Source organism: Xiphophorus couchianus, chromosome 9 (assembly GCF_001444195.1).
Source record: "Xiphophorus couchianus chromosome 9, X_couchianus-1.0, whole genome shotgun sequence".
Taxonomy (NCBI): Eukaryota; Metazoa; Chordata; class Actinopteri; order Cyprinodontiformes; family Poeciliidae; genus Xiphophorus; species Xiphophorus couchianus.
The window spans coordinates 27,404,295-27,423,299 of NC_040236.1; the positions used below are offsets into that span (position 1 = coordinate 27,404,295).

Genomic DNA, 19,005 nt, shown 5'->3' on the forward strand with positions numbered 1-19,005 from the left:
AACTGCAAACATACAGACATGACCTGGTGAGTCATGTCTGCATGTCTGTCAGACATGACCCACCAGGTCTGTCAGTCAAACCTCTTTAAAGGCAGAGCAGAAGAAGTTAGTGGCTGATTTTTAGACCTTTGCTGGGGTAGATAAGATTAGAGGATAAGATCAGCTTCACATCTAAGTATCAGCCGATCACCGATCAATTAAGGAAAATTGCGTCCATAAATTGGTGCACCCCTAGTTTCCATTACAAATATGCACAACTTTGTAAGTATTCTGGCAATGTCGAAAAAACACAATTTAATTATTTAATGAATATTTCTTATTTATTAAATAAGAAATCACACATGAATATGTTTGGTAACAAAAAACAAAAAAACCCACCATCATCCTCCAACTACTTCCTGTTATTGATGTCTTCGCAGTGTCGATGTCTGGTTGTTGATCTTGTGCGAAAAAAAGTTTTTCATTGCGGTTTTGTGAAATGAACCAATTTAGATACGGCCAAAAAAAAAACACCCCATCATAGCGTCATATTTTAACGTAAAATTAGTGTTGTTTTTTTTCTTATTTCAAAATTGACCACTGGGCGACTTTATTTTTAAAATGTCAAATTAGATGGTTAATGCAAACACAGAACTTTCTTGTCTTGCAGCAAGAAAGTTAAGCATTTGATTTCCAACCACAATATTTCTGCATGGAGTTTCTATGTTCTCCTGTGTGAGTTATTTCTTTCATCAATTTGCTTGCTTGTTTGGTTCATTATCCTCTCTAATGGTCATTATTTCTGATTGTATGTTTCTGTCGTCCTGTGATGGACTGGCAGTCTGTCCATGGTGCACCATGCTTCTTTTCCAAAGCCTCTGTAGAAAGGAACTAGTCACACATGACTGCAGATATTCTGGAAATGATTGATTGATTCTCTAATTTAGGTGTTTTGGTTGCAGGACACTGATCTCAGACAACTGGAGCTTTCCCTGTGCTACGTCACATCAGGTAGGCTGCACTTTCACTAAATTTATACGGCAACAGCCTTAATTTTGTCATCTTTTCTTTATTTTTGACTCCACTTCTATAGTTTGTACTTCAGTGGCTAAAGTTTGAAGAGAACCTTGTATGAGATAAAAACATATCAGGTTAAGGACTCATCATTATCTGATAGAAATGTATAATTTAAATTAAGTTTTGAAGCTTTAAAATACCTTAAATCTTGATTTACCTCTAGCTGTCAGGTTTTTTGTTTGCTTTGAGATGTCCTTTTATAGGCAATTTCTGTGTTCTACTTATGCCTTGTTTCAAATTTAAGTTAATGTAATGATAGCATGTCTTTATTAGCTAAATCCAGAGGTCGTTTTAAGCTTCCTTCTAAAAACCTTACATGAAAGCATATTTTGGTTTTCATACAAAACTGATCTTAATTGTAACATTTTCTTGGAGTGATTAAAAAACATTTAGATGAGACAAATTTATGCAAATATATTTAATATATCATTTATATATATTTAACATACAAAGCTGATCACAATTTTTGACACGCCTGCTTTGTAAGCACAAAATATTGTGAATTCTGTGTTGAAGATGTGGGCGTGTAAATCGTTTTGACCAACAGATAAAGCAATGTTACAGGATTGTGGTGCTTTGCACATCCGTTAAATAAGACAGGATAGGAAAGCAGGAGTGGAGCAGCACACATCAGGATTGTTTGGTTTGTTAGGATTGTAGCTGCATCTGTAAATCAGTGACAGATTTAATGTAAAACATATGCACATCATTTAGCCTATTGTGAGTGTGCTGCCCTAAATGGTAAAATGTTAGTAATGTGCAAATATTGTAATGTTTTATTTCCCATTACAGAAAAAAAAAAGAACTGTTTTACAGAAAAGAACAGGTAAGCACATAATATAACCGTCCGCAACTTTCTTGGAAAAATACTATTCTCATATCAACAATACTTATAAATGCAGAACGTATAGCAGTACATATGCATTTAAATAAATGTGTTTAAGGTAAATTCCAGTGGAGCTTTTCACAGCTCAGATCCAGTTAAATGTTCTGGTCTGTCAGGTTTGATAAACCGCAGAGATGCTGTCAGTCTGCAGGCCAGGACTTGTGGGGGTTTGTGGGGCTCCTTGGTTGAGCCTTTGGACTTCCCTTAACAGAGAAAATGATGAGTACGGGTAGAAAGTGAAGAAATCTTCTGCTAAATACACAGTGCTTACTTAGCTGTTCTATAGGTATGTATTTACATTATGGTCTATTTAAGAGCCTTTAGGTTCCTCCACTTATTCTGCGTTCGAGAATACATTCTAATGAAATTAAAATGTTACTTTAAACATGAACCTGCCAGCTGTATGAATAATTTTGGGCTTAGTTGCGTAGTTGCAGAAAGGCTTTTCGAATTTTAGACTTTATGCTTTGTTTTAGAAATATCTGGGTTTTTTGGTCAAATTTGTTACAGTGGAGAGAAATTGTAAAACTATAAATCCTCTTAGAGCAAATACCTAAAATGTTGCAAAAATGTTCATTCATGTTGAGCTTTCTTCTTCCAACTTATTAGTAAAAATTGAGACCACTTAAAATGAACTCTCTGATTTTACCTTTTATAGGTATAAGTTTGAGTAAAATTAACATTGTTCTTTTATTCTATGAACTACTGACAACATGTCTCTGAAATTCCAACCAAAAAATGTTGTATTTATTTGCAGAAAATGAGAAATGGTCAAAATAACAAAAAAGATGCAGTGCTTTCAGACCTCAAATAATTCAAAGAAAACAAGTTCATATTCATTTAGAAACAACAATACTAATATTTTGACTCAGGAAGAGTTCAGAAATCAATATTTGGTGGAATAACCAGGAGGTTTTCAATGGGGTTCAGTGCAGTGGGCCCTTCATTTTTTCTAGAGCTGAATGTCTGGTGTGCTTGCTAAAACTACGACATGCACAGATCATCAAACTGTCTGGGTCGTTGGATGAAGATGCCCCTCTTCTTTGGATGAGAAGGAATTTCATGCATAGATTAAATTGGGAAGCTTCAATTTGCTTGACATGGCAGCTTTATTTTTTCTTAAAATGGTTTTTGACTATCCAGAACGTTAGAGAAAGTGTCTGTGCATTAATCTGCTGTTGCCCATTCTTGTACTCGTCTCAGATATATTTCATTTCAATGTTTTCCTTTGCAGAAGTGGCTCCATTCATGCTTTTTTTCTCATCTTTATTCAGCTGTTCAGAAATCTTTGCTTCTCTCTCACATTTCCCAATTGTGGAAAAGCTGTGGATTAGTCATCGTAGTGTCCCAGTGGTTAATCAGGGTTGGTGCTAGAACCAGTTCTTTATTGGTCTGTTTTCTGCAGCCAGAGAGTCTGAAGTCTCCTCCACTAACTGTTTGGATTTTCCCTCCATTGTCTTCTGAATTTAATAAGGTAACAGAGTTAATTTAACTCCACAAATGCATTATTTATTGCAGTATTCCTGCATTGAGACGCCCTATCATTACTGTCTTATTGCCAGCATCAATAAATTTACAAATTGCTCATTTAAAAATGTTCATAAAAACAGCTGAAAATATTTATATCCAGTGCAAAGCAATGTTTTTTTTTTACTGCAGCTTTATGTCGCGCTGCCATACAGAAACTGCTTGACTGATAAATAAGCACTGGGAAGAGACTGAGTTAATGTTATCCCAGTGCTAATTGGACTTCATATTAAAGCTCAGTTCTTGGTGTTTTTTTGGTCTTAATTTGGGCCAATTTGAAAAATTGTGTTTTGTCTGTTCTCCGTTTTAAACCTGCAGAGCAAGTATCTCCATGCAGTCTGCCCAGTATCCTTAGGAAACTTTATTTTTAAGACCAGCTGGTGTAATAAACTAAACCAGACTTCACTATGGTATAACAAGGACGAAGCAGTATGCATGTAATTTTAATATTTGATCAATTTGACTTTATTCTTTTGCTTATACATTCAATGGGCTTGTCTTTTCCAGGGGATTGAAATTATACTTTTTAATTGGTGCTACATGAATAAATTTAATTGCTCTTTTACTTTTACATAATTTGTGTTTTTATTTCTTTTTAGCCAGTGTTTTCTGTTATTTTAAGTGTTTTATACATGCATGCATTTGGCTTGGCTTTAGTATACATTTCAACCAAATTATATTAACTAATTTAATATTTCATTATTATTGAAACATTAATTAATTTATGCACACTGGTAAAGCCATGTTTATTATTAAATATTACTCTTGTTTGCACTGGAAACAAGAGTTTCCACTGCTAATGGCTATGTAAACAAACTTTACTGAACCAAATAAGGTTTGATTCACTGATTGTGAGCTAAGCAACTATTTTTCTACCAGTTTTTAAATTATTTCCATAATAGTTTCTATTATAGTTACTTAGTTATTTTTTTTACATGAATTACCAAGAATTTAAATAACTATTGAAAGGTTTATAAAGTAATGGACTCCTTTTAATGAATTCTTCTTCAGTTCTGTTTGCAGTAGTGTGGTAAAACCAAAAGGGGGCAGCAGTGTGCTATAAATCAGATCCATCCACACCTTTAACACTTAACATGAGCTGCACCAACTTTTGCTGGCTAAAACCATATTTTCCCTCAAACTCTAAAGCATGTCATTTTTTTTACCTTTTATATAAACTTGAGCATGTTTTTCAGTTATCTTATTTAAAATCAATTATTTGTTACATTAAATATCATTTGCATGTACGTCAGCATATTGTCTTTTCACAAAGCAACAGATGCATGAGAGAATGAACTCACCAGAGTAGTCTGGGACTTTGCATAGTTCATATGAGCATAAAGCAGCACAGCTGTGTCATTGTGTGCCGCCTCCAGCGCGATGGACAGAGCGTTACTGCCGTCCTGCAGGCGGAGGGAAGCAGTGCAGAGAGAGAAAGCATCAGATCACTGTCCATGAAATCCCCAGAGTCTGAACAGAGAGCACTGCAGTTTCAAACGGGCCCCGTGATTCACATTGTGGTTTCAACTATTGGGTAATTTGATAATTATGGTAAGGAAAATTAGTGTCATACATCTGTGATTAACCAGTTAAAAACAAAACAGGACATTCCTCTGAAATCCTTCTTGATGTCCTTCGTTTTGTTTTTTTATTACCAAGTAAATTACTGCATCAGGATTAATAACATGTTGGAAATGGAGAGCCACCCAAAGGTACTTTTAGAACAATTTCACTGTTTTGTTGAATTGTGATTTTTTTTTTTTAATTCGACACCACATTTGCTTCAGTTGTTTGGGATATTTTTTATTGCACTTAAATGTTGCTTTTTTTATTATTTATAACAGCTGGAGCTGCTGAGTCAGATTGAGTGGATAGAGTCTGTCACAAGTTTCAAACCTTGCCACGATTGTATTTATTAGGGTTGCATAATATCATCTTAATCACATCTTTATTCCAAATACATAAGAAGGCTCATAGTAAAATTTTAAAAAGTATTATTGGCATTAGCGTCAGTATTGGTTGATGTTGGTCATTTGCTAAAATCGGATTTGGCCCAATAAGTAAAACTGGGCCGATTATTAATTAGCTAAATTTTTGCGTCATCATTCATCTGCACCTGTGACATTGATATTATATAGTATAGTGTGTTCAGGATTGTGAGTTGTTTCAAGCCAAGAAGCAACTTTAGTGTGGTAATTTTTTTAATTTTATTTTTCATAGTTTCGAAATGTAGTGAAATGTACATACATCTTGGAAATCGGCCACAATCATTTCTAACAAGTCTTAAACAGGATGAGTTGTAAAAACTGGAAAACTTGCATTGTGTAAAAAGTTTAAAAGATAAGATGGTTCATTTAATAAGAGGCTGTCGGTTTCCACAGTGAAAGTCTTCAAAAATGTATCTTTTTTATCAGTGTTATAAAATCTGTGAAGTTTTGTTTACTGACTGTTAATTGTTGTAGTTAAACATTTTTATTCATGCTTTTATTTTGAAGGGGATGAAAATTCTTTAAGCAGCAGTTCCGTTTCCTCTCATGTCTGTTTTTTTCCTCAATAATTATTTCAAACAAACATACAAGAACAAAATAAAACACTGACAGCACAGAAGAAGATATGAACATGAATACAATATCTAAGAGCATCATAGGACACGTAAATTATGTCAAAAAATAAATTGGTGCTCAAGAGTCTTTAGAGGGCAGAAATCATTTGAATTTAAGTTAGCGTTTTAGCATTAGCTTCTGCTAAATACCATTCTGGTGTAGCGATTTAGCTACACCGGAAACTTAGCACGACTAAGTTTTTAGTTGGTGGTGACCACTACTGCTTTTCCCTCTCCTGTGTTTATGACTGTCACTAAGGGTCCATATTGATGAAAAAAGAAAAGAAAAATTAGGTATAAATACTTTAGTCAAGAATTAAATTTGTCTGCAACAGACAGCAGGACTAAATACAAGGTTTCATGTTTAATCAAATTGATCCCAGAAAGAAGTCAGCTCTGACACAAACCTAGTTTTCACACACTGTAACTCAGCTGTACTCCCAGTTTAACATGCTGCTTTGTTTTTCCAGTGGAGTTGGGGGGAAATGGGGCCTTTCCAATCGTCCAGCTGTGCTGAAACTCTATCCAAATGCCCGAGTCTTTCTGGCACAGATGTAAACACTCAAATATCTGTCTGCCTGGTTTTTCCCCAAGTATCCAGACAAAACAATTCACTGTAAATCACTTTAGGAATCACAAGGCTGAGCAGGGAGGGAAAAAAAGAGGCTTTAGAGGAAGTAATGAGGAGAGTTTGGTCTCTAACAAGATTTTCACCAGGGAAGTTTTCTGTTTAGCTCCTGGAACCTTCGGGAGATGCATGAAACCTCTGCTCAACATGTTTTTTCTACAAACAAGCAGTTGGTTTATTTTATGGGTCATTTGATGAAGTATGCAGAGAATCAACCAGAGTCTGTAGGGCTGTGAACTGAGAGGCTTTTAATTCCTCCCCTGGGACATTTGAGCTGAGTAGCGACTGTGTTTCCTTCCAGCAGAAATGATGAGTCAAAGGCAGATGACACTAATCTGATTGTGGCTCTTTCGGGTTTTTATCATATCTTAAGTGAGAATATTTCAAGTGGTGTGAAAGAAGAGCGATAAGATACGAAGTCGTTTCCTGAGCAGATTTTCAACACTTGGAGGCAACAACAACTGGACGAAGGTTTTTGGCTTAGAGGGTAAAAAAAAAAGATTAATTTGTTTGCTGAGTCAGCTAAGAAAACCGCCTTACATTGTCCACGATGGATATGTCGCAGCCAGGCTGTTCCAGGAGCAGCTTGACGATCTCGGCGCGGCCGTGTTCGCTGGCACACATCAGAGCCGTGGATCCCTCATCGTCCTGGACGTTTACGTCAGCTCCACACTCGAGCAACGCCTGCACCATCTCCTGCCGTCCGTGACTCACCGCCAACATCAGCGCCGTCTGGCCTGCCTGGTGGACAGAAAACACAGTAAAATCTTTATGTAATAGAATAGAATAGAAGTACTTTATTCATCCCAGCAGGGAAATTACTTCGCAGTTACAGCATAGAGACAAGACACAATAACAACTACCACTGAGTAGTAGTTGTCTATAAATTGTAAAAATATGAAATCCTGTTAATATAAAAAGCAACTTAAGAGCAGTCCTTCCAAAGATTAAAAAAAAAAATGCAGATATGTATATGTAAATATATGTACAGCAAGTGTGCCATAGTGCAGTTGTGCACACCCATAAGCAAGCTGTCCAGGTGCAACTTTTGCAAAAACTGCTTGCTACATTGGATCAGGTCTCTGGCCAATCGCTGATTACCAATCTTTTAAAAAGCCTAACTTGTTGATTCTGATTTTGGCCGATATCAATTTTTTTTTTTTTGTTTGAAATGTTTCACAGTATAGCAAGAAAGAAGCTGAGTTGGCATCAGTGGGGTGACTATTAAGTGTAAACATGCAGACGTGACCTGGTGGGCCGGTAGGTCAGTCAAACCTTTTTCACGTGAGAGCAGAGGACAGTGGTTGATTTTTAGACCTTTACTGAGATTGATGAGATCGGTGGATAAGATCGGCTTCACGTAAACCAATCACAGATTTCCCAAAATTAAGGAAATCTGCACCAATAAATCGGCTACCTGATAAATCTGTGTGCCCCTATCTTGTCCCCATTTTGCTGTCAAAACAACCTGGAATGAGGCTTCATCTTAGCAATTATTTGGTAAATTGTATTTATTTAGTGATTGACAAATTGCAGTTTTCTGGCTAATCGCCAATCTTTAAAAAACCTGATCTGCCAATTCTGATTTTGACAGATGCTAATATTTTTTTTTTGTCTGAAATGTTGCTGAATATAGCTTTTACTTGCTAAAAATGTAAGACGTCCCATACAGTTGTATTCAAATTAGACACATTTTCCCTAAACGATCAACTGAACTGCTTTTTCCTGCTGCTTGTGATTAAATTGCACTTAGATAAAAACTTAAAGCCACACACACAGTTCATTAAAAGTAAAAACAAACTTTTACAGCTCCTTTTGCCTGTTTATTCCTGCACATATTTCCATTTTACCAGTTGTAAAGTTAATAAAAAACAGCAGAAACTTGTACAATTTTAATTCCCGACCTTAAATTGTTTTGCCTGCCACATGTTTTGTTCCCTGCAGCAACAATAACAAGCTCCAGTAATTGGATTTATAGAGAATGATGCCATAAATTTGGTCCCATGACTGAGCAGTCAGGCGCCACGAACCCTACACAACCTGATTTAATCAAGTGCAGAGATAAAACCACTTGAAAAACGCTGCAGAGTCTCACAATGGCTGCACATTTTTGCTCCGAGTTTGAAGCACTTCATCAGAATGTGAGAAATTAATTCGCTCTGAATGTGAAAAAAAGAAGATTGCTTCGTCTCATTTGTGGGTAACATGGTTTAAAAAGTATAATGGGACAAAAAAAAGGGATGAAAACAAAAATACAGTCATCTGATCATTCAGATCACCTGACTCCCGTTTCTGCCCAGTTTCTATTGTTTCTATTCTCCTGACACTTTTAATATCTTGGTCTATCTGGAAGTCTTCAATTAACTGCGGACTCAATTCAAATTGTTTTTACTTTGATCAATAGGTTATTTATTCTTTCAAAAAGTGTTAATGAACACTTCCCTGTTTATAGCCAGGTTTCCTGTTAATCAGCCATCTGCAAAAACTCGTTAAGATCTGAAAGCACTCGTTTACAGAGTGCTTACACTCATGCAGGGATTCGCTTTAGAAATACAAATTACAGGAGAAGTCCGTATTTTTTTTGCTCTAACTACACTGATTTTAGTATTTACTGTGAATATTTGTTAGGGTCTGTTTTGGAAAACAAGAATGTTTGGCTGCTGAAGTTGTTTAAGCATGAGTTGAAAATGACTCACTGAACCCTGTTCATTTTCCATTTTGCAGCTGATTTAATATCCGAAGAGCCATAGAAACAAGTGAACAAATTAAAGTAAATCTATTTACTTTATTATTTTACTTATGCTTTTCCTGGTCTCTAATTTGCTTCTTAGGACCTCCACAGTTACTCTCAATTAACTTTGCTTTGTCCTTTTCCATTTTTGGCCAATGTTTTTAATATAAAGATGAATTTTTTTTTTTTTTTTTTGGCTTTTTTTCTGTTTCATTGAAATATTTAGACAGTTGCACTAACATACAGATAGTGCTATTTATTTCTTTATTAACTCATTTTAATGTAATTTCGCTGAAAAAAGAGAAACAATCTCCAACCTATATTAATTAGTCAAGTCATTTAATGAAGTTTGTCAATCTTACTTAATTCATGTTTGCTTAACTTGACAACTTAATAAATTAACTTGGATAAACTTAATTGGATTACCATACTTGTGACTAATTAATGCAATATATTTAATTTGGATCACCTGTTCTTTTTTCAGTATAGAATGCAAAATATATGCTTTTTTGATACCGTGTAAATATGGCTGTATTCACTCTCAAAGTTACTCTTCATTTTGATGCAGAAAAAAAATAGATGGTACTTTAAATTATAAACCAGAACAGAATTTTTATAGAAGGCATTAGTACACGTTTTTTTATTATTTTGTCTACCAAGGAGAGAAAGTGTCTTTTTACTATACTGTATGAGAACACCTCTTGCTCAGAAATTAAGTGATACATTGTTTTTAGAATAGAAACCTATATTCTTGTTCCATTTGAGAGAATACAAAACAAATGTAAATATCTCTTTTCAGTTTTTGTGAAGTGGAGTCTGTATCTGACCTGGCTGGCCTTGGCGTTGACGTTTCCCTGACCGAAGAGCTTCTTCACCACAGCCATGTCTTCCTCTTCCTTTACGGTAGAGAGCGCCGCCAGCATGATGGCCGTGTAGCCCGCCTTGTTCTGCTTATCCACGCAGCACACACCTGGAAGAACCACGCATTACTGTGAGGGACGAAGAAAATGGCCGCTTCCTAAAGATTTCCCATTTTAACTGACCAGTAAATTATTTGCTCCAAGCATTAGATCAGATAGAAACCAAAGAGTATAAAAGTAATTTTCAGAGAAAAAAGGTAGGATTGCACTACTGTGAAGAAATTTAAATTCACTGCAAAACATTCTTGCTGTCAAAGTTGATCTGTTTGCTTCATAAACCAAAAAATTTCAGCAGAACCAAATTGCAACAGATGAACCAAGTTCACATAAACTGTGAGGTTAGTTTTATGTCGCACTGTTAATTCCTTGCAGAGATGCTGAAGATGTATCATTCAGTCAAGATCTGAGTTACGCAGGTTTTCTGTTGCATAGCACTTTTAGTTTTGATTACTTTAAGTCAATTTAAATTTAATCAGAAGTGTTTTACATCTGAAAAAGATGCTATTGGTGTTCTATTTGTCCTCAAATCTTTATTTACAAGGTTTAAATAATAGATAAACACTTAGGCCACTTAAAATGATCAGTTTCTCAGATTTTACTCTTTATAGGTATGTTTGAGTAAAATGAACATTGTTCTTTTATTCTATGAACTACTGACAACATGTCTGAAATTACAAGCAAGAATTTTGTATTTATTTGCAGAAAATGAGAAATGGTCAAAATAAGGAAAAATATGCAGTGCTTTCAGACCTCAAATAATGGAAAGAAAACAAGTTCATGTTCATTTAGAAACAACAATACTAATGTTTTAGCTCTGGAAGGGTTCAGGAATCAATATTGGGTGGAATAACAAGGAGGCTTTCAATGGGTTCAGTGCAGTGGGCTCCTAATTCTTTCTAGAGCTGTATTATGTAAAGTTTAGTAAAACTTCTGAATGTGAGGAAAGTATTTAAAAAATGTCATAAAAGTGTTCATATTTATTTTGCAGTTAGCTAGTAGGAATGATTATGATAATAATTGACCCTTTTCTTTTTCAGTCTATGTAGAAGATGCTTAATTTCTTTTGTAAGTTAACTTTACGGGACAAAACATTTGTTTCAACACAGAACATTGTAAATGATCCGCCTTCATTTACAATAATTAAAACTTTCGAAGAGAATTTCTTGCAGTGTTCAAGGTCAAATTTGTTAGTTTTCCTGCAGATATAAGAGACCAAACTGTACAAAACAGTAACAGAAATGGACAGACAGTACTTCCTGCCAGCAGTTCCCTCACCTGTGTCCAGCAGCAGTTGGACCACCCCAAAGTTGGAGTGGGAGACGCTGTAGTGCAGAGCTGTGTTCCCGTTGCCATCGGTCATGTTGACGACGTGCTCCAGCAGCGCTAACGACACCTCAGAGAAAGCCATGAGGTAGTCAGAGACCCGCGAGGTCTGAGCCATCTTCGCACTGGACACCCGGAACCACTCGAGCTGGACGGTGTGCGTACTGGACAGCTGGAGAGCGAGAGAACGAGACACGAGAAACATCAGCTTTATTGATAGAAGTCCAGTTTTAGTCGTAAGTTTACGTTAATTTATCTATGTCTAAATATTTTTTTGCTATTAATGTTTAAGTAGAACTCATTTTTTCCAGAGGAGACAGTTTAGACACCGAACAACTGCTGTGGTTCTAGAAACATTAGCTGTGTTTCCATTACAAATGTGCGCAAGCCTTTGTCGCCAATGTCAGAATTGAAATCACACCTGATAAATCGCTACAAATAACCGCAGAGACTGATGTAAACAGTTGCGTGAGATATATTCACAATTCAGCCATCAGAGGAGACGTCGGCGTCTTATTCAGGCGTTGGAACAACAATCATCTTCTCCGTCTGTAACGTTAACAGCAGTGCCAGCAGCTACCGTAACTGCTTTTGTTGCTTGCAAAACGCTCACTTGCGCTTTCTACTTCCTGCCTCTTAGAGTCTCCGGCTACCATAGGAAACGTTTTTTTCTCATTCATAAAACGCTAAAACCGGGGACTTTTCCGGGACGGCTTTGGGGACAGGTCACCTAAATCAGGGACGTCTGGTCACCTTAACTTGTAAGTTAGTTTTGTCTTCTTAAGTGTAGTAAGGTATTTATACTAGAAGTTAAACAAAACTGCTAGGTAAGATTTTGTGTTTTTGCAGTGTAACGTGTGCTTTTGTTTGCAAGCCTTGAATAAATACACATTTATCCAAATATTAGACAAGGAGTATGTTTATATTTTATTGTGTGTGGATTTTAGAAATCCATACTTGTAGATCTAGATCTTCTTTACTGAAATCAGAGTAGTTTTATGTTTCCCAGTCACTCCATGCTGGTAACATGAACTGTTCATATGCATCAACAAAAACCTAAATTCAGATGACATTTTTGGCCTTGATGATTGTGCTACTGTGTATAAAAGCAGCTTTACTTTGAAATCAAAGCTCCACTGTTGTTTATAAAGGAAAATCAACTGATAACAGATGGCTTTTTGCTCCATGTCTGACTCACTTCCTTTTTTACTGTAAGACAGACGCTCCTATTGTTTGGTGTTTAAGGAGTAGGAAACTCGTACCACAAAAGAATGTGCTCAAACATTTTACAATTAAATAGAGTCTTACTTGAATTATTATGGGGTTTCAGAGGTGAAATGTCATTGTGTTTAAAGTGTGTATAGCAGAACTGCAGGGACGCACCACTTCCTTACTCTTCAGTGTTTTCACGTCATCGTTCAGGTGGTTCTTCAGAATCAGACAGGCTTCATGCATTTTTGAGCTGAACTCAAATCTGTAGCAAACAAGCAGAATTTTATTTCAACTGAAGCATTAATCAAGAGTTAGGAAATCAAGAAGTAACACAAAAACACTCAAGTAAATCTGTGAGTGTTATAAAAACTTTTTCCAGTCTACTTTTTAAACAACCCACTTTTCTTTCACAGCATCTGATGAATAATTTGGAGCTCTCAGCGTTTCCTCATCCGTGTCGCTTTCATCCAGGTTGACGTTTCTCTCCTCCTCAGAGGTTTCTTCCTCCAATGCTGCCTCGTCTTCCTCAGTGCTATCCAAGCACTCGCCTTCTCCACTTTCTCCAGAAGAACTCCCATCTTCCTCCTCTTCCTCTTCTTCTTCCTCTTCTTCCTCGCTGGAGGTGGATTCATACCTGAAAGCGACAGCATCCCAATAAATACCAAACACAATAAGTGGCTTATATTTTTACCACTTGGTTGTAATGCAACAGATATTTATTTTCATTTATCAAACTTGTATGGCATGTACAAAATTATGACACTCGGGGGAAAAACAAAAAATTACAAGAATAAAGTTCAGACGAGAATACAGTAAAAAAAAAAGAATAAAGTTGTGATAATATGACTTTATTCTCAAATTATTTTTTCTGTAATTATTTCTGACTTTAATCTCATAATTTAATTTCATTAAATTAAATAATTTCCCTTTGGGATTAAAAAAGTATTCTTTGAATTTAAATAATAGGACTTTATTCTTGCCATAGTATGGCCTTATTCTCATATTACTTCATTCTCAAGTTATTAATTTATTCTGTAATTATTTTCAACTTTATTCTCATACAAATTTATTATCTGAATATCATGACTTTATTTTTATAATTTTACTTATTTTTTATTAGAATGGCCCTAATACTCCATCTTACAAAATGTTATTTGTAACCTTAATATTTATTTTTGCAAAGGTAAAAATAAAAAGTCGGCATTGTGTTGCCTTCACGTACCCTCCATTGAGAATCCCAACAAACTGCAGACTCTTCTTACGATTCTCGCTCGAGTTACTCCCATCCTTCCTCTTCATGATTGATTTCAGCATACCTGTTGGCACAAACAGATAAACAACAATTATATATTTTTCTAAAGATCTGGAAACTGTCTTTTCTTTTCTGCCCATTTCTAACTCGTTTTAAAAAATGGGGTAAAGCCAATCCTTTGTAAGCAATAATAACTTTAAACCAGCTATTGGTACAAAAATGAAGCTACACTATTTTTGTAGTCAAGTTTACATAATTTACTGAAGTTTACATGTTTACATTCCCACAGTATTTCTTTGTACCCTGTCTCAAGCTTCATCTTATGTAGACATAAATATTACAAAACTTTAAGTAAAGAGTACAGTATTCAACCAATGATGCACAGAAGAACTAATCAAAGATTAGTGCCAAGAAAACTGATAAAAGATGTAATCTGGGATACGTTTCCAGCCAAAGATTAAACTGTAAAGCATGGCATTTTCAAACTCATAGTATGGGACTGTTTCACTGCAAGTGGTTGGTATATTACAGAAAATACATTAATAAAATGACAGTATCTCTAAATTCCTCAATTAACCTTAAATTGTCTAATTGTCCCACCAGTGTAGTGAACCCAAATTTTATCTGGGATGGAAAAAACAAAATAAAATAAATTTTCTGAAAAAGTTTATTGACTACGCTTACAAGCTGGAAACCAATCGGTTTAAATTTATTTTACCAAACATTTCTTACAGCTGCATGTTCATATTTGTGTGTTTTATGTCAACCCTCTTTGAATTAGAGAAAATGTATAAAGAATTTAAACTTGGGAAGCCAATGCCTGTTTTAATGTTTGATAGTCACATCCCACAGAAAAGAAACAATGGCTTCAATAAAAATGAATGAATGAATTTTGATTCTCAACAAAACTGCATTTGGACTTCCCTCATTTTGTGGTTCAGCGATAAACAGTTGGTGGTGATTTTTCTTCTCAGTGCATGATCTTGTCATGAGTAATGCATTTAATTTGTTTGACTCAATAAAACAGAAGCACAGACATAAACAGTGAGAAACATAACAGCCAACTGGGCCAGTTAAAGCACCAGTCCGACTTACTGGGCCAGTTTTTCTGACACGTCGGCTCCATAAATCCAGAGCCTCACTGTGGGTCCATTTCTCTCCTGCTGCCTCATGTTTTTAGTGGCTAAAAGAACGACTGGGATAAATGAGACAATTTAAAACATGTCTGCCGTTTATTCCAGACAGCGACTTTACTTATTGCACTGTAATGAAAAATTAACATCTTAATTTAAAACCTAAAGATGGCCTTTAATAAATTGGGCTTTGTATTGGTAGAGCAATAACACTTTATTTCTTTTCAAAGTAAATTGTTCAATAAGGGAAAACATCTATTCCTCTGAGGTTCAGTGAAGGCATTGTGATTTCAGGTGGATGTTAAAAGAAGGTGCTGTTTCAGCAAAAATGCATATATCATCGCACCAAAAAGTACAACAAAGATTACACAAAACAATCGACTAAAACAAATAAATATAATGGAGAGTATCAGCAGCTTCGCAGGGGGGGCCCAATTAATTTCTTTCTCAGAGGGCCCAATATTCCTGGCGGTGCCCCTGCTTCTATTTCATGAACAAATGGGTTGGTCTCAGGAAGATTAGTAAATTCAAGCAAGCCACTTGTCCGCCCATCAAATTACCTGCATACTAAACATTCCACAGTCAACTGTTAAAGGTATCATAACACAGAGGAAACAAACAGGAACAACTGAGCCATGCAAAAATAAATCAGAGTAGGCGACAGTTCATACTGAGGACACCAGCGTTCTGCAGAATCAACAGATACAGTGGTATAAACTTTATATGATGTTTAGATTAGTTCAAGAGCAGCAAATAAAAGATTTATTTGTGGCTGAGCACCAAGTGGTACTCAAAACAGGAGATGCAGTTGTGCAGAGTACGCTACAATCTGACTCTAAAGCTATTTACATTTATTTTGGTAATTAAGTCTAAGTTTGTCACTTCCAGATAAAATTGCATATTTCAGACATTATTTTCCTAATTGTAAAGTTTAGTGGAGGAAGAATAACGGTCTTTGGTTGTTTTTCAGGAGTTGAGCTTGACTCCTTATTTCTACTGAAAGGATATCTTAATTCTATGGCACCCCAAGACATTTTGGAGAGATTTTTGCTCTCCACTCCATGTAAACAGTTTGAGGATGGCCACTTCCTTTTCTACCAACAGCGTCTAAAGAAAGGTACATGTAGAGCTGGTTGAGCAAGTTTACTCTGGAGAAATTTGAATAGCTGACCTCTGATCAACAAAATATATTTGGGGTTAGCTGATGAGACCATCTCATCCAACATCAATGTTTGACCTCAAAGCTGCTCTTCTGAAAGAATGGCTCAAAGATTCCTATAACACCTGTTGAAAGCCTTTCCAGAAGAGTTGAGGCTCCCTTCTCAGCTATGACTTTGCTCCAAAATTGCAAAGTACAAACTATTTTTGGCAGTTTAGTGTATTTACACAGAAAAACATTGACTTGTTGAACACATAATGTGCATGTTTTCATATATTAGAAGCTGAACAGTAAGTCAACAACAAAACATGTCTTTTCCAGCAGCCATTGTACAGCGCATACAGGGGTACAACCAGTTGACCAAATGTCCTGGAGCTCAGTTGGGTTGCGAGGTGAGGGTCTGGTCTTGGCAGCAGTTGAATGTGATTCTAAAATTGTGAGGTGTTTGAAACAGCTTAATTTCCAGACACCAAAAATCATAAAATTATTGCCACAAAAAGTCTGGGTTTTTTTAAGCGCCTGTATTATTCTTTTGAAGCAGTTGAAACTCTACTGTTTGTAAATAGAAGCCATATGGAAGAACAAAAACATACAAAATGTTAAATTTGCATAATATGCTCCTTTTAAAATGGGCATAAGTCTCAATGCTCACCTGTTTTTGTGTCGCTGCTTCTGGTCTCCTCCTCTTGCTCTCCTATTTTATCCTCCTCTGCAACAACCACTTCTTCCTCTGGTGAAACCTTGTATTCAGCAACTGTCAGCTGTCTCTTCTTTGGCACTGCAACTTTCTCCTCCGCAGGATTTTCAAGACTCACGTTCTCCCACTGACACCCGACGCTGAACCGCTCCACGGGTGCTGGTTCTGGTTCTGGCTCTGGTGTTGCATCAGTTTGCGTTCCCTGCTCGGTTTGATCTGCGCCTAAGTCTTCACCAACACAAACGTGTGTCACCTCAGGACGGCACATCGTGGCGGTATGCTTTAATACGGGACCTAAAGTCTCTACCTGGGCGTTTCTCATGTCGGGTTTTGCTAGTGCTCCCTTCTCAGCCATGACTTTAGAGGTTCTTTCATCAATCCGAGCTCTCAGGTTATCAAGGTCTTTGTCAGCTACAGTAAGGTGGCTTTCTAAAGCTACTATGGACTCCTGCTGGAACTTTATAGTGTCCTGTAAGGTGTCTATCTCCCTCTGCGCCTCTGTAGTCAGCCCCAGCAGAGACTCCATAACCCAGACTTCAGCCTCCTTTGTCCCTGCTCTGACTTGTATTGCCTGCTCATGAACCACAGCAGCTTCTGTTTCTGTGGTTTTGTCACATACTTTCACCTCCATACACACAGATGCATCTTTCACACCATTCCTGTGATAGAAAACTACAGAGGTCATTGGCACGTCATCCCCAACAGCAACAGATTTCTTTTCTTTTTCTGCCAAGTGCGGTAAAACTTTAGATAACGGCAGAGGGGGAGATTTCAGCTCCTTCCCCTCAAACTTCTCAGCCAGTCTTTTCAGCTCCCCAGATTTGACAAGACCCTTATGACCAGTTGAGGTTGGTGAAGTCACTCGGCTGTAGTCAGATTGGAGGATCTCCGTGGTTTGTGTGGAAGACTCTTTAGACTGTTGCTTCTGATGGGAAACCTCCATGGCTGCTTTCTTCTCCTCCAAGGCCAACAGGAGCATGTCTTTTTCTGCACGCAGCTTGGCCAGCTCTTTCTCCAGAGCAGGAAGACCTTTCACTCTTTCCTCCATCTCCTTCAGCTGCTTCAAGGCAGTGGCCATCTGCTCTCTGACGGTCTGCAGCTGGCTGGGTGGGATCGGGGTCACCGTGGTGCCAGCAGCTGGAGTGCTTCGCCCAGAGGTCTGAGGACTGGGTTTGGTCCAGCTGTTCTGCAGCGGTGGTATAGATAGGGAGGGCGTGAGCTGCTTGGGAGGATCTGTGAGCTGGAGGCGCCCACCACCATTCTGGTGCTGGTGGGTTTGCTCCTGCTGAAGCCGTCGGCTGGTTTCCAGGAGAGTTCGCTCGACTCTTGGGTTTCTCTGTGGCGGAGGCGGCGGCACTTTGGCCCCAGCAGAAAGCGGAGGCACGTTGAGGAGAGTAACGGGGGAAATGGAGAGAACTTCGCAGGGCGCTGACCCGAGGCGAAGACGCGGCGGTGGGGGAGGAGGAACCCTCCCGTCTTCGCTGACTGGGGAGGAGAGAGACTCTGTGGATGTCCACCCACTGGTGCGTCCCCCAACGCTTGGACTCCTCTGGGAAAGCTTGAGTCCGCGTCCAGGACGCCGGGAGCTGAGGGGAGCCCGGCGGAGGTTGTGGCCGCTCTCGATCTCTTCCACATATTTAAGGAAGTCCAGGTCGAGCTGGAAGCCATAAGGAGTCTGGACCGAGTAAGAGCCCGACTGGTCAGCCTCTTCCTGACCAGAGTAGATGAATGCAGAGCCTAGGTTTGAAAAAGAAAAACCTCCCTTCAATAACTCTCACAAACAAGATCAACTTTACATGACAGAGTATTAGGGTCATACTGTGAAAAAATAACTAAATAAAAGTACAAGAATAAATTAATAATATTACAAAAATAAGAT

The 19,005-nt window shown here is 37.4% G+C and overlaps 1 protein-coding gene and 1 long non-coding RNA gene across 2 annotated transcripts in view; one reads left to right on the plus strand and one right to left on the minus strand.

Annotated features, from left to right (window-relative positions):
- Window positions 1-10,332, plus strand: part of LOC114150686 (uncharacterized) — a 13,091-nt gene extending 2,759 nt beyond the window's left edge. The window contains exons 3-4 of the long non-coding RNA XR_003596809.1: window positions 942-990; window positions 10,230-10,332. This is a non-coding gene — a long non-coding RNA (uncharacterized LOC114150686). The remainder of the gene's footprint in view (window positions 1-941; window positions 991-10,229) is intronic.
- kank3 (KN motif and ankyrin repeat domains 3) overlaps window positions 1,460-19,005 on the minus strand; it is a 37,273-nt gene continuing 19,727 nt past the window's right edge. The window contains exons 4-12 of the mRNA XM_028027280.1: window positions 17,082-18,863; window positions 14,108-14,201; window positions 13,286-13,519; window positions 13,057-13,147; window positions 11,626-11,845; window positions 10,258-10,400; window positions 7,240-7,440; window positions 4,771-4,872; window positions 1,460-2,145 (exon numbers count right to left, since the gene is read on the minus strand). Of these exons, the coding sequence (XP_027883081.1) occupies window positions 2,083-2,145; window positions 4,771-4,872; window positions 7,240-7,440; window positions 10,258-10,400; window positions 11,626-11,845; window positions 13,057-13,147; window positions 13,286-13,519; window positions 14,108-14,201; window positions 17,082-18,863 (2,930 nt within the window). The 3' untranslated portion in view covers window positions 1,460-2,082. The remainder of the gene's footprint in view (window positions 2,146-4,770; window positions 4,873-7,239; window positions 7,441-10,257; window positions 10,401-11,625; window positions 11,846-13,056; window positions 13,148-13,285; window positions 13,520-14,107; window positions 14,202-17,081; window positions 18,864-19,005) is intronic.